This window comes from Prinia subflava, chromosome 3 (assembly GCF_021018805.1).
Source record: "Prinia subflava isolate CZ2003 ecotype Zambia chromosome 3, Cam_Psub_1.2, whole genome shotgun sequence".
NCBI lineage: Eukaryota > Metazoa > Chordata > Aves > Passeriformes > Cisticolidae > Prinia > Prinia subflava.
Genome location: NC_086249.1, coordinates 75,533,880 through 75,548,736, shown reverse-complemented (window position 1 = coordinate 75,548,736; position 14,857 = coordinate 75,533,880). Strand labels below are relative to the sequence as shown.

Sequence of the window (14,857 nt, the reverse complement as noted above, 5' to 3'; positions counted from 1 at the left end):
GGTTGGGCACTGGAACAGGCTCCTCAGGACAGTGGTCACAGCACCAGCCCAACAGAGTTCAAGAAGCATTTGGACAATCCTCTTGGGCCCATGGTGTGACTCCTGGAGATAGTCCTGTGCAGGGACAGGAGGTGGACTCCTGTGGCTCCCTTGTGGGACCTTCCAATCCACTATTTTCTGCAATTCTGTGATACCAGCCTAAGACTAATAAAAGGGGTATACAAAGGAACATAGAATTAGCCCCATGATACTGAACTTTATTATACAAAAGCCACAGACATAATCACCAAGGCACTAATTGTTTTCTGAGAAGAAACTATTAGATGGATTTTTGTCCTCTCAAAAGGACTTTCTACCAATTGGAAATAAAACATCTGGTCTCTTGAGCTTGCCTTGTACTCTCTGATTTTTGTTCTAATATTTGTTTTACAGTACTTGATGAATTTGTGCTACACAGAAATGGGCCACATGAGACAGTCTTGCTCCTTAAACAAGGAAAAATCTCATGAACCTGTAACAGAAGGGCATGGAATGTCACTGGGTATGGTAACGTCTGTCTAACCATCTGTTCTCTGCAGTCCTGGCCAGTATGTATCTAGATGCTGACAGTTGTGTTTGAAGTTCGGCCCTCACTTGGTCCACCTGGGTGGATCTCTGCTATCCAGTAGCTCATTTATGAACACATCAGAGATGTTTGGGCTCTGTGCCCCATTTCCTATTAAGTTACTACTTAGCTTCAAGCTGCTAAACAAACACTGGCTGCACAGTTTGGCATTTCTGTGCCATGCCCATATGCACCAGCTAATCCTCAGTACATGCAGAATTACTGCACAGTACCTGCAGCTAATCTACCATATCTTCAGCTACCCAAATTCAGATGCTGGGGTAATATGTTGCACAAAGGTGGCTACCCTGCCTGCTTTGCTATGTGGGACTTTGGGAGACATGGGGTAAGGAAACAGGGAATCATAGGGACATGGGTTGGAGTCTATGTTTGCTGTGGTACATTGCAGAAAAATAGGAGAACTAGGGAGTTTGTTCCTGTTTTAAGAAAGTAAGAGAATACAGCAGGAAGATAGCACAAACTTAATGAAAAGTTTTGGGTAGGAAGGTATGTGTAATTGAGAAGCACGAGGCTGAAGACAGAATTTGGGACAAGATGGGAGGCAGAAGTATTTATAAAGATTTATAGACCCATTTTATCTTCCTTAGCTATAGTTATTCCTGACTATGCTTCTGTTAAGGATGAAATATTTGCTGCGAGATATTGTTATAGAATCTCTCCTGGTTCCAGCTAGGACAGGGTTAATTTTTGCAGTAGCCAGGAGGGAGCATGGCTAGAACCCAGAGGTTATTCTATATCACCTCACATCATTGCTAAAGGTTGCAGGAAGGGAGTGTTTTTCTGGGAGGAAGGCTTCTCTTCAGGCTGGGGCAAGTGTGGCCACCATTGAATCACAAGTTCCACAATGAGCATTTTTGCTTGTTCATCACTCTCTCTTTTGTACAGTTTTGTTATTAGTATGCTGCTGATCCTGTTTATTTTCTTGTCTCATTGCTGTTTCCAGTAAATTGTTCTTACCTCAGCCTGGGATCTTTGCCTTTTGTGCCTACAATTCTCTCCAGCCACCCGCAAGGGTGGAAGGGGGTCAGGGGGAAGCAAGCGGCAGTGTGGTTTTAGTAGGAGCACTGAATTGGAGAATACCATTCCTAAACTATGACAGAATGACAGAATGGTTTGGCTTGGAAGGGACCTTAAACACCATCTAAGTTTGCTGCCATGCACAGGGACCTTCCACTAGATCAATTTGCTCCAAGACACATCTAACTTGGCCTTCAACACTTCAAGGGATGGGGAATCCAGAACTTCTACGGGCAACCTGTTCCAGTGCCTCATCACCTTTACAATCAAGAATCTCTTCTTATCTAAATCTACCCTCTGACATTTTGAAGGCATTCCTCCTGTCCTGTCACTACACGTCCCTGTATGAAGATCCTTTTCAGTTCTCCTGTAGGCCCCCTTTGGGTACTGGAAGGTGCCATAAGGTTACTCCACAGCCTTCTCTTCTTTAGGCTCAACAAAACCAAGTCTCTTAGCCTGCCTTGACAGGAGAGGTTTTCCAGCCCCTGATCACCTTTGTGGCTTTTCTCTGGACTCACTCACTTCAATCCAGAAGGTCTATGACCTTTTGTTGGGGATGCCAAATCCAGATCCAGTATTCTAGCTGGGGTGTCATGAGAGCAGAGGTGAGGAGAAGAATCACCTCCCTCATCCTGCTGGCCTCACTGATTTTGGTGCAACCCAGACAGTTGTCTTTCTGGACTGCAAGTGCACTTCACTGGGTCATGTTGAGCTCCTTGGCAACCAACACCCCAAGTCCTTCTCCTCAGGGCTGTTTCTCAAACCATTCTCTACCCAGCCTGTACTTGTGCTTGGGATTGCCTGACCTACATGCAGGATCATGCACTTGGCCTTGTTGACCTTCATGAGGTTCATCTCTGAAGCCTGTCAAGGTTCTTTAGGATAGTACCCCTTCCCTCCAACATATCAACTACACGATTTTCTAGTGACATTCCCTTATTTAAAGCATACCTTGAACTGAAAGGTTCTTGGGCAGGAATCACACACCTGTGCCAAATCCATGTTTTTCTGTCATGAGGTAAATGACACTTTAAGCTGTCATAAACATGCACTTAACATACCATGTACCCTGAGAGTTAGGTGGCATGATATGGTCCATAGCTGATGTGGCCCTGTATGCTGAACTAGCAATAGCTTTTTGAAGTCTGCTCCTGCCAGTGTCAGTTAAAGCACCCAGGACCACAGGAGGAGGCTTGGAGCCACATTTGTCCTCCCACACTGAGCTGGTCTAAAGCCCACACTCAAGTATGACTGTAGAGCTGGTCTCCTAGATGAACTTACTGACAACCACATTAACTTTGATGAGAACAAGTCTGGGACCTGTATGAGCAACTCATGTCAGAGATTTAGTGGTAGCTACACTCTTGCATGCAGGGGAAAACATTGCTTTTGAAGCAATACAAGATGACATGATTTTGACGTAAATTATTTTGGAATTTCAAAACACTGACATCACGTTGTAGTTTTTAACAACCTCTGAAGGCTACATTAAGTCTGACATTTTAATGTCCTACTCATTCTTAGCACATACCAAGGGCAACTCTTGCTGCTGATGCATCATAATTGATCCAGAATGACACCCATGATAAAATGGTAATCAGTATGGAGGGCATATAGGTTTGAAGAATAAAGTAGCCAATATTTCTCTTCAACCTGAAGCTCAGTGAAAGTCTTGGATAGGCACCTGAGAAAAGAGAGACGAAGACAGCGTTATTTGTACTGGAGGAAAGACACTTGTAGATAGCTGCCTTTAGTTTCCTAAAGCACACACATTTTGTACAGTAGTAGGACATCTGCAGAACAGTAGGGATGACACCTTCACTGTATTACTCATTGGTATTAAAAGAAACCTTGCAGTGAATACAGTGATAGCCAAGTAATTTGTAGTTGGGAAGAAAAGAGAGACAGTAAATTACTTTGGACTATTGAACAGATAGGTGAGCACTGGTTAGCTTTTGAAAACAAATGCTTAGATCTCCAAGTAAAATGCTTATCCAAGTACACAGTGTTCTGTAGAGAATTTATATGGAAAGAATATGTAATGTGCATAGTTTTTAATTTACAATAAGGAGTTGTTCAAGAGATAAGACTTCTTAATTGCATCTGAACGATAAGAAACATGTGACCTGTGGTGTCAAAAATAAATGAATTCCACTAAAGGAAAAGCCTTCAGACTAGATCCCCTAACATCAATTACAGTCAGCCTGAATTTTTCTTCCGAAAATATTTTACGTAAAAAAAAGTTCAATTTTGTGTGTGTATATATATATAATTCATGAACAGTTACAGTTCTAAATATATTCAGACGAATATACTTAGAAATCTCAAACTGTTAAAAATAATTGTGACTTTTTTCACTGAATGCAAAGATGATTAAATCTGAGTACAGCTGTATAAGAAAAAGGTAGTCATTCACACTGAAATTCCATGATTTCAGTGTTCACACCACCAGTCTTAGATATACTTCTAACAGCTCATCTAAAAGATCGTTAGTCAACACCCTAAAAAAAATTCAGTGCCAAGAACGCAACCAGATATTAAAATACTTCCCAACCATTCTAATGCAAATATGTAAAATATATGAAAGATTACATCTAGAGAAAAAATGGAGAATTAAAAACTTCCCTTTAAATTATATTAATATGTTTGCATATGAGCTCAAGAAACTACATTTGCCCCTGTAGACGTGAATGATAGATTTCCAAAGAAAGAAAGGGAAAGAAAGAATAGAAAACTGCAGATTTCTCTTCATCACATTTCTGATAGTTTGTTACACTTTGAGTCATATGACAGAAAAATGCCACACTATTTCCAGGCAGCGGGTGCATCAAGGTAATATCAAACTTTTGCAAATTCCCTTAACTATTATATCAAACAATCTCAGAACACGTATCACTTGGAAAAGAAATATCTGGTAGGTATATCTGGTTGCTCTGATTACTTCAGTCAGTAGTATTTTTTTTTCCAGAATGAAATGTCTTTTAGTTCCACCAATAGAAGTGTATTGGTGGAATCAGAAGAATGTATTTCATCCTGATCAGACTAAGGTTTTCTGCTGTCTGAAGCAGTTAAGACAATTTTCAGCAAGCAAACATTTATACTTGCTTAACATCTTCATTTTCCAATGAACAATGTTTCATTTCAAAAGGCAAGTTCTCTCATTGAAACCAGGCCTGCGTTTTAACTTTTTCAATTGGATTCTTATGAAAATGTTTCTGTGGCCTTGTGTCTGCAGGTTATGTAAATAAAACAGGAGATCATAATGAAATATATAAACACTGCCATTGTGAAATCCATTAAAAATGCAGTAGAGCTGATCACCTTTCTGCAGTAGGGGTAGAACATCAGACAGAAATCTTTATCAAGCTCTGTTGAGAAAAATTATTTCATATAATACACCACCCACTCAAAGGATTCTCTATAAATGGGTATAAAACTTTCCAAAAGTCCTGGTCAGGTCTGGATATGTGTGGAATATAATTGATAGAGGTGACAACTGAAAAATGTTCCATCAAATACTGACTCTTTGATTAAATAGTTTGAAGGATTAACTCAGGAAAGTTCCGTAGAACTGAATCACTGAATCAAAGTCAATTCTTGGTTTGCTCCAGAGCCAAGGACCCTGGATGCACTAGGGAAATTCACAGAAAGAAGAGAGAACTTCACTGTTGATAAAGCACAAAAAATGATGTGGGTGAAAGAGGTGTGTATCAACAGCAGAGAGGATAATGTCTCACATAAGTTAGTAAAGTCCAGTAATGAAGGCTCAAACTCAGAAACCGTGTTAACAGAGTGAACTTTAGACACCTGTCTTGAATGTTTCACCTGTGAGCATTATCCACTACCTCAGCACCATTTCTGTTTAGGTGAAGTAATTACTGAAACTAGTGAGGTCTGGCCTTAAAGGTGGACCCTCCAGGAGCTGACCTAAAGGCCAGAGACATCAACCAAAATATGCTTCAAGACCAGGTTCTTTGTCCTGAAGTTAGAACCCCAAGAACCATGTCTGGGGCCAGGGCTGTCAATGCTTTCTGTCCTCCTGCTCTAGAGTTGGAGTTGATTTTAACAGAGAGATTCAGTTATTAATCTAATGGTGCCCTGATTCTTTTGAGATGCCCTGTGACATCTCAGACGCCAGCACACAGCTGATGGACATTACACACCCCCTACATAATTTTGATCAGCATGTGGATACTACGAAGACTGCCTTGTACCCGTCTCAAACAGCAGCTGATTAAGCAACTCACTTGAACTGCTTACACACGAGCCTGGTGTCTAAGCTCCAGTTCATCCAGTCAATCCAGCAAATGAAAATTATCCACCACCTCTCAAAATGGACTCCTATAGGTGTACCGATTTTGTTTCCAGACTCCACCAACTGTATGGACAAGATTCTGACCAATTCAGACACCTAGCTTAAATGTAGGCACTGAAATTATATTCACCATAAATCAGAACAAGATGAATCCAAACTCTACAAGTCTCAGAGTAGTTTTGATGGTGTGAGGCTCCCAGGCAATCTAAACAAATGTCTTGCTGGCATTACAGCTTCTTACTGCAGTTGACACGTACAGTAGAGTATAGACTTTGTTAGGATCAGGTTGAAATTAAAACATGAACTGGTAGCCTCATTTTTTATCATACTACATAGCCAGGGTTCTCCTTCAGGTACCCCACCCTGAGACTATGAGAGTTTATATTACTTGCAACTCAATTGCTTGTCTGTCTTTGAAAATTATCTCTTGACCCTGCCTCCAGCCTGCCATCTCTGCTACAGTATCTCACCTCCAGCAAAGAGGCCACAGGAGTCTGTGGAAAAAAACAATTAAAAGAAGCCCTCATCCTTATTTCCTGTAGTTAATTTCCCATCTTTGTCTGAATGGCTAAAGCTCAGTGAAAAGGATGGGTCATAACCTTCATGGAGCAAGGACTGTTAAGTCCAGATCTTTATTAGCTAAGAAGGATCCATTCTGTGGATTACTTATTTAATATAAGTTGACTGCTGGGTAAGCTCAACAATCAGACTGTTACTTGTCTGATTATGATTACATGATGATTTGCCAATTAAGGCTTAGTATATTTAGAGATTAATTACCAGGAAATTCTAATTGTTAAAATTTTTGAGATTTTTTCCTTTTCACCTTGTTATCCTTCCTCCCATCTCATATAACATGTTGATGTATATGGGCTAATTTAAATATTATAGGAATAACAGTATTTTGCCAGAAGTATTTAAATCTAACAGCACTGGGAATGAAAGTATGAAAATAAATACTTAATCAACACTTCAGCCCCAAATATTCCTTTTTCACATATTTGGGCACTTGATGAAAAGAGATAACTTGTTTCTGTTCCAATTTCATTAAAAGCTAGCAAGATGAAATATCTGGCTTCAAGGCTAAATTAGTCTCTTTCTGTTTTATCCAAGTATGAAACAAGATAACAGAGTTGGTCAGTTACAGAATTCTTGTTTTAATATGCTCTTCTGGGAAGGTTCTTTGGCTAACTGGAAATGTACTTTAAGTACTGATCTTACAGAATACAGCAAATATTTCACTTTCAAATCTTTTGAGACTATCCTCCTCTTACCAACAGGTTGCTAATATGGTTTTGAGTGCTCTGCGACTTGAAGCTTTTAGGTGGTGTTTTACATTTTACATATCCCCATTCCTGTTCATTATCTAAGCATTTCTAGATAACAAACATTTAGGAGGCAGAATCAGGTAACAGACAGCACTACATTTCAGGTGTTTGCAGATATTTGCCCATGGGTGGAGCATGAGCTCTCCATTCCATGAGTGAAAACCATGGAGATCTAGACTTGGAGCTTGCCCATCTAAGGGTGTGATCTAACTGCCTATACTGAGGTGTCTAAGGCCATTTGAGAAGTGATAGGCTAAAGAAGGGCGGAACAGAACACTACTTAAGTAATCAGTACTGACTCACTGGATGGTGAACAGAGGACAAGGCTGTAAGATGTCAGAACAGCAGCCTAACTCTAACCAGGATCATCTACAGCAGCTCAGGAAGCAGCAGTTCGTTGTGTTTAGGCAACTGAATAGTGTCTTAAAATATTCATTGGAGAAAACAGAGGTATTTGAGAGCTGAATAAGCTTCACTGACAGCACTGATTGGATAACATTTGACTGTGGGCTTAATTCAGTTACTGGCACATGGGCATCCAGTGCCATTTAAATATCTTATGGTATCCTGCATGGCCTTCAGTTGGTGTTAAAAGGATAGTCAAAACCAGGTATTTCTTCTTCATAGCAATTTAAGTCATGAAAAAAGGGAATAGGCTATTGTATATGGCTTTGCAGATACCTTCTAGACACCTGAAAGTTTTATTTAATTCACAATCAAGTGTTCTCTTTTTTTAAACTACATGATCATACTTTTTTCTCCACTAATCTCAGGTATGCCATTTTCTAGATTTTCACTCACACTTGCTTATATCCTTTAACCCTCTTCTATTGCTCCATTACTGCCTTCCAGAGTGCTACCCTTGACCACAAATACTAAGCTCAAGTATTATCAGTGTAAATCAGAATTCTTTTTATGATGAGATTTGTGGCTTTGTTTGTTTCTTTTCTTTTGTTCCCAAAAAAGATCTTATTGGCTCATGTCCAGTCTGAGATCAACAACAACCCCTATATTTCTACACGCAGAACCCTGGCATAACCTGGCATTCTCTATCCTTAGTTTGGACAGGAATAATTAGTGGTGTGGATGCTGCATATTGAACTTGTCCATACTGAATTTTATACTTTTTTCAGATACATTTTCCTAATTTGGCAAGAAAAATTTTAACTTCCATTCTATACTTCAAGAGGCATGCAGTTTGTCCAGAATTCATGCAGCTCTACCAAGATTTCTGTCATTATTGATGGGGGTTTTCCTGTGCTTATCATTGCTTCTCAGTAGTAACTATGGGAACAGATTTTTCCCTTTGCCTAAGTTACACAAGATTTTACAGCTCAGTTTCTCTTGAAGGAGAAATAACTAATCCAAAAGCTGTTTATGGCATGACTCTGAAGTCTTCTTTTAGTTTTGTTCAATCAAAGCACACTAGGACTGAAATCTCTGAAATGTTCACTGAGATATTGTGCTCAAAGAACTAATATCTCCCCCTGAGACTTCTATAACCTCAAAGCCAAAAACATGCCTAACTGGTTTTCCAAAAAAAAAAGTAGAAACTGGCCCTAATTACTAGGACTGTAAGAAACTCTTGAGAAGAAACTTGAAAAATGTCTGCTGACTTTATGTATCTGATCTGCTGGCATGCTTTAGATTTAAACGTGTGGTTTGGAGAAACAAATGTGATGTTTTCCTGCATGGAAATACTTGTCATAAAATGTCAAAAATAATCAAGCATTTTTATGATGTCCTGTATCAAAGCAATAGTAAAATCAGTATTGTGTCTTCATCAGTGAAAAAAAATTAAATGTTTTGGAAAATGGTACAAGAAACATGCTGTTCTCTGTTACTCCCTAATGCCAAGCTGTCTTAAACCCTGAAGCATGAGACTTTTTTATTCCTTTCATTAGTTTTTTTAAGAAAGAACCATTAATATTCTGAACATTTGGTCAGTCACAGAAAAGTCTGCTCCTAGTTTTAGTCTCTCTTGCATTTGTCACATATCTCTTTGGATTTCTCATTTTCTTGATTTTTACAAATCTCTCATCTTCACATTACTAAGTCATGCATTTAGTGAAATATTTATTTCATACTGAACTGAAATGTGGCCTTGGACTGTCATGAAAGTCACTCCACAAATAAGTTCTCTGCATTCTTATTGTTATCTAAAAGAGCCCTCCTACAAAAACATATCCAGTCCTGTGGAGGGGCAGGTAAGCCCTGGCTGCCAAAGGTGACACTAGCTGCAGGACAGAAGGATATAGGATTAGAGCAACTGATTCTCCGTAGGAAAAAAAAAATCTTTCATTCACAATGGTAAACAAGAACAGCAGCAGTTGGCAACCCCCTTCATACTAATTTCGATCCCAGCAATATTTACATTTTGTTCTGAAATACAAGTTGTGTTTCTGTGTACTTTGAAACAGATGCTGTGTCCAAAGAGTGGGTAAAGTGATGCTTACAAACATGATTGAGCTGTGCTTCATTTGTTCTAGTGTGCTGAGACAGATGGAACAACACACTCCTGTGGTCTGAACAGCACCGAAAATCTGAAGGCCCCCAATAATGAGCCAAATAGTGGCTCCACATGTGCTGATGGGTTTTTGTGTTGCTTTGGTTTTGTCACACATATTCCTGTTTTGGTGTCTAACACCAAAGATGCAAATCAACTGTGCACTTTGTAATCTAAAGACATCCAGTGCTGTGAGTTACTACTAACTTTTATTCCATCTTCAAGGAAACAAGCAGGGATGTAATTTCAGCACCTACCAATGTCAGATGCACTGGGTGGCTATGTATAAAGTACATATTTATATATATATATATATCCACCAGTGCAAATTAAGAGATAAAAGACATCACATTCACTATATAACAACAAAACAAACATGCCCTGAAAAGTTCCAGGGAGGTGTTTATAAAACTGGTGGCTTTTTCACCTAGAATGCCAAAACATATTTATGTATGATCAGTTACCTTCTAGGCTGCATTTAAACTCATCATTCAGAGTTAAATAAATTAATATTTATTTAGATCATGGATATTTATTTAGGTGTCTAGTTAAGTGTTACATACATACATGATAAAGAAAACTAAACAAGGAGGCAAAGAATCACAAAATGTTTTGGGTTGGAAGGGACCTTGAAGACTACACAGTTACAACCCCACTGCCGTAGGCAGGAACACCTTTGACTAAACCAGGCTCCTCAAAGCCCCATCCAAGCTGGCCTTCAACACTTTCAGGGATGGAGCTTCTACAGTTTCTCTGGGCAGCCTACTGTCTCACCGTTGTTACGGTAAAGAATTTCTTCCTACATCTAATTGAAACATACCCTCTTTCAGTATGAAGCCATTTGCCCTTGTGCTATCACTACACATTTTTGTAAGAAGTCCCTCCCTAGCTCTCTTGTCCCCAGTAAATACTGGAAGGCTGCTAGAAGGGTCTCTTCTCCAGGCTTAACCTCAGCTCTCAGCCTCTGTTTTCATTGGAGAGGTCCTTCTAGTGTTGGAAGCCCCAGAGCTGAATGCAGCCCTGAATGCAGGTCTGGAATTTTCATGGACTCCTACCTCCAGGCTTTGTCACGCAATTTCTTTATCCCAACATGCAATACAGGCTACATATAGTGACAGGTAGTAATAGTTAATTATTATTAATATAACAGTAATTGTCATGCACAAGAAAATGAAACACTAAATGGGTAAATGGTAATACTTGCCTGTGGCAAAGACAACATTCTTTGACACCAGTCTGTACTCCACGATAGAGAACTGAGGAAGTTCAATCCTCTCCACGCCGGTGACTGCGTTATCTCCACCTCTCCAGTAGAACTCTATGTCATCAGTTGTGTAGCCATCTGCAGGCAAAGCAAGGAAGTCAGAAATAACAGCGGACTCAAACACAGCTTCAAACGTGCAGCTTCTCATTTGAGACAACAAAAAGAATTGCAACAGTTGGGGAGCTGTATGGTGTTTTGCCTGTGGAAAAGTCTCCCAAATTGCTACACCATTAAAGTCTGCCTGGGGATTTTAGGCAAAATGCTCAGCTTTCTTTTTATTTTATCCTTTTTTTTTCACTCATATATTATTCACTAATGGTCACAGTGAGAAGAAAACACTATCCAAGATTTAGAATGTCAAATGCATTTAGCACTGAAACCAAATGTATACTTACACTGATAATCACCAGAAGGAGGTTGATTATTCATGGAAGACAGAGAAACATAACTGGGACAGATCTTTTCCACTCTCAGTAAACTGTGAGTTGCATCATTTTCACTAGCTTCCACCAGTGAAGGACTACAGCTGAGTATGGAATATATACCAGTATTTTCTGTATATGGCCCACAATTTCCAGCCAGTGGCAGCAATGGAATAGATACTTCTGAAGTGCAAATATACACCTGACTATTGCAATCCCAGGGCATATGTAGGTGAAAAAGAGAATATTGTTCTTTTTGTAACATAATTTCAAATCATAAATGTGGTCAATCTGAAAGCCCAGGGTAGATCCTGCACCAAGATGATCCATACATAATAAAGCATACTGAAAGAAAATTGTATCACAGTGTTTGCTCTCTTGAAAATAAATCTGATAAAAATACAAATAATCATCTCTCATGTTGAAGATAAACATCCAGTCACTACCTCTGCCAAGTCAGGCAGGAACATTAAATGACTTTATTCTGTCCTAATCTCATTTTTCTAGGATGTATTAATCTATCTAGAAACGGATCACTCCTTATATCTTTTAATAATTCAAATAAACAGACAAATGAAAAAATACAAATGGTGATAATTACATGATTCAAATAATTTTTATCAACACATGTGTAAGTATTACACAGTTCTATGAAACAAAACAAAACAAAACAAAAACCTAGTTCCAAACTAGATTTCACATGCATCTTCTTAGGTACGTACAGCTTTCTATTTCCAGAGTACAGTTTTGTTCATCTAATGGGTATCTTCTCAAGTCCATCATGCATGCTGCAGTGGTTGTTATTCTGAAATACAAGCACCAAACAGTTTTACCATACAGCCAGTAATCCAGGTTTTGGGTGATGGGGTGGTTTATCTTCCAAAGTGAAGACCCTCTGAAGAATAGTTTACAATAACTGAGAATCTGGTCTGTATTTTCATGTTGAACAGCCGCCTAATAGAGAAGCAATTACACTGACTTTCAGTGGAACAACTGCCTGTGAATTACTCTTATGCAACCAGCCCCTTTGGGGTTCAATGGACCTATCCTCATATGCAAATATTACATGAACATTTGCTGAGATTAAAAGATATGACTTTATAACAGAAACCATGAAGTGAAAATAGTCTGCTACAAATGTCAAAATGATTACAGCTGCATGAATAACTGATTTCTTGGTTTTGTGGCAGGTCTAGAAAAAAACCCTGAAATGATGAAAAAAACTTCTAAGTCCAGTCAAATGCTTTGTTTTAAATTTTACTTCCCTGGTTTTCAAATTTAAAGAGGATTTTGTTGTGAAGCTCCATACTGAATTTTAAGTTTTCTCCTCAAGTAACAATACATTTTCACTTCTCTGTCTATTTAACCATTTCACACCCTAAGGACGGTTTTGCAAAACATTTCACTATTGATGAATCAGCATTATTCATCAGCCTCTTGTATATCAGTAGAGTCAACCATAAACATGTGCAACCAGAACAACTGTCTTAACAGCTTCATACAGCATTTCCATTTTATTTTGTAATTAATGGACTTATATATGTTCTAACTTTAGACAGACATAACCATATGCTCATAATTAATCTGCAGCATATTTTGATGTTTTTCTGAATCACAGCCTTCACCAAGAGTACGAACGTTATTATGCATCATTGTTTTTATAATGGTTTCATATAAATTTCACGTTTAAATTTTCTTCTGAATATGACTAGTTCCATCCCTTACTGATCCTTTTTTTGATATAAACAAGACACAGACCTAGAACACAGTTTAATCCTAAACAAATAATATTCTAGTGATAATTTATGCTAATAAATACAAGATGGGAGAATGTCTTAAATGTACCTCTAAAAGTTGGAACCCTCAATGTTAATGTTTTTTCAGGTGTTTTCTCTCAAGTTCTTTCTTCTATCCATTAACCTTCTCAAATTACACTCTTCTAATCTGGTAAACTGCTTTAAAATTCCAGGGCAATGTCTCAAGAGAAAGAAGTAGTTAGGTGCCTTTCTTCACATCTTTCACAGTAAAAAAAAAGTTATTATGAATGTTCTCTCCAGTCTCAAAGAAAAGGAAGGACAGAATGCTTATCCTTAGTATATGTAGTTACTCATTTTAGATGAGTAACTACATAGCATCTATAGAAACAAATTAAGACCATTATTGCTATCTCACACGACAACAGAGGCCACTCTTCTCTGACTGAGAAGGCACTTTTGCAAGGAAATATTGTAATTTCTTTGCAGAGGGAGACACAGCTGTATGAGCACAAAAGCAATGAATGGGGAAGTAGAGGCAAAAGCTCAATGATCAGTCGCTCAGCTCATCTCCTACCTTGTGTTCCTAGCAGTGAGAAAGGCACACACCTGATCTTTGTGCTTTTCAGCCTTACCTACAGCATGATCATGTCTTTGCCACTGCTGACTCCTCTGACTGTCCTCTGAATACTCTTATGCTAGTCACACAGGATTTCAGGTACTAAGTAAGTATCACAAGAGGATACTTAGGTCAGCCTTCCTCCAAGCTGCATCTGGGAATTGCTCTGGTTCCTCAGTTAACACAAATTCCAGTGGGCCAGAGTAGTGTACAAACAGCAGTTCCTCAGTTGCTCTGCAGTTTAGGGAAACCTCTTCTCTGCAAGAAACATTTGCAAATGCCCTTCTGGAACCCGAGGCAGGCTAAGACACAGTGCTGTTAACTGTGGAGATAATTAATCATCTGGGTTGTTTAGCCTGGAGAAGGTTCCAAGGGAAATCTTTCGACAGCTTTCCAGTATCAAAAGATAGGCTACAAGAGAGCTGGACTAGGACTTTTTGGAAGGATATGTAGTGGTAAGACAAGAAGGAATGGCTTTAAACTGGAAGAGGGTTGATTTAGTTAAAATTTTAGGATGAAAATTTGATTTTGAGGGTGGTGAGGCATTGAAAAAAGTTGCCCAGAGTTTTGGATTCTCCATCCCTGTAGATGTTGGAGGCAAGACTGAACAGGGCTTTCAGCAACCTGATCTAATCAAAGGTGTCACTGCCCATGGCAAGATGATTTTTAAGGTCCTTCCTAACCCAAAGCTTTCTAAGACTCTTTGAATGTCTCCTCAATATAATGACTAAGAGTAGCTCTAGTTAAGCATATAAAACTAGGATTAGCATATGGTTTTAGAAGAGAAAACTTATTCTTAAATCTGTGATTATTGATAAACAAGCAACGATCACCTTAACAAAGGCATACTGATTGTGCAATGAAAGGATCTTGCTCCTGAGTCAAATAATAACTGTGTTCAAAGTAAAACAAGTAGGCATGCTTGGAAATCATTGATATGAAGGGTCTTTCCCAGGCTTTAGAAGATTTGCCTACAGTAACTTAAGATCTCATATGGGATCCTGCAG

At 38.8% G+C, this 14,857-nt stretch overlaps 1 protein-coding gene across 4 annotated transcripts in view; it reads right to left on the bottom strand.

The window, feature by feature from the left end:
* GABRB3 (gamma-aminobutyric acid type A receptor subunit beta3) overlaps positions 1–14,857 on the bottom strand; it is a 192,960-nt gene that overhangs the window by 14,729 nt on the left and 163,374 nt on the right. For all 4 annotated transcript variants that reach the window (XM_063392526.1, XM_063392527.1, XM_063392529.1 and 1 more), the window contains 3 exons: positions 12,200–12,282; positions 10,996–11,133; positions 3,174–3,326 (listed from right to left, as the gene is read on the bottom strand). In XM_063392526.1, coding sequence (XP_063248596.1) covers positions 3,174–3,326; positions 10,996–11,133; positions 12,200–12,282 — 374 coding nt within the window. The remainder of the gene's footprint in view (positions 1–3,173; positions 3,327–10,995; positions 11,134–12,199; positions 12,283–14,857) is intronic.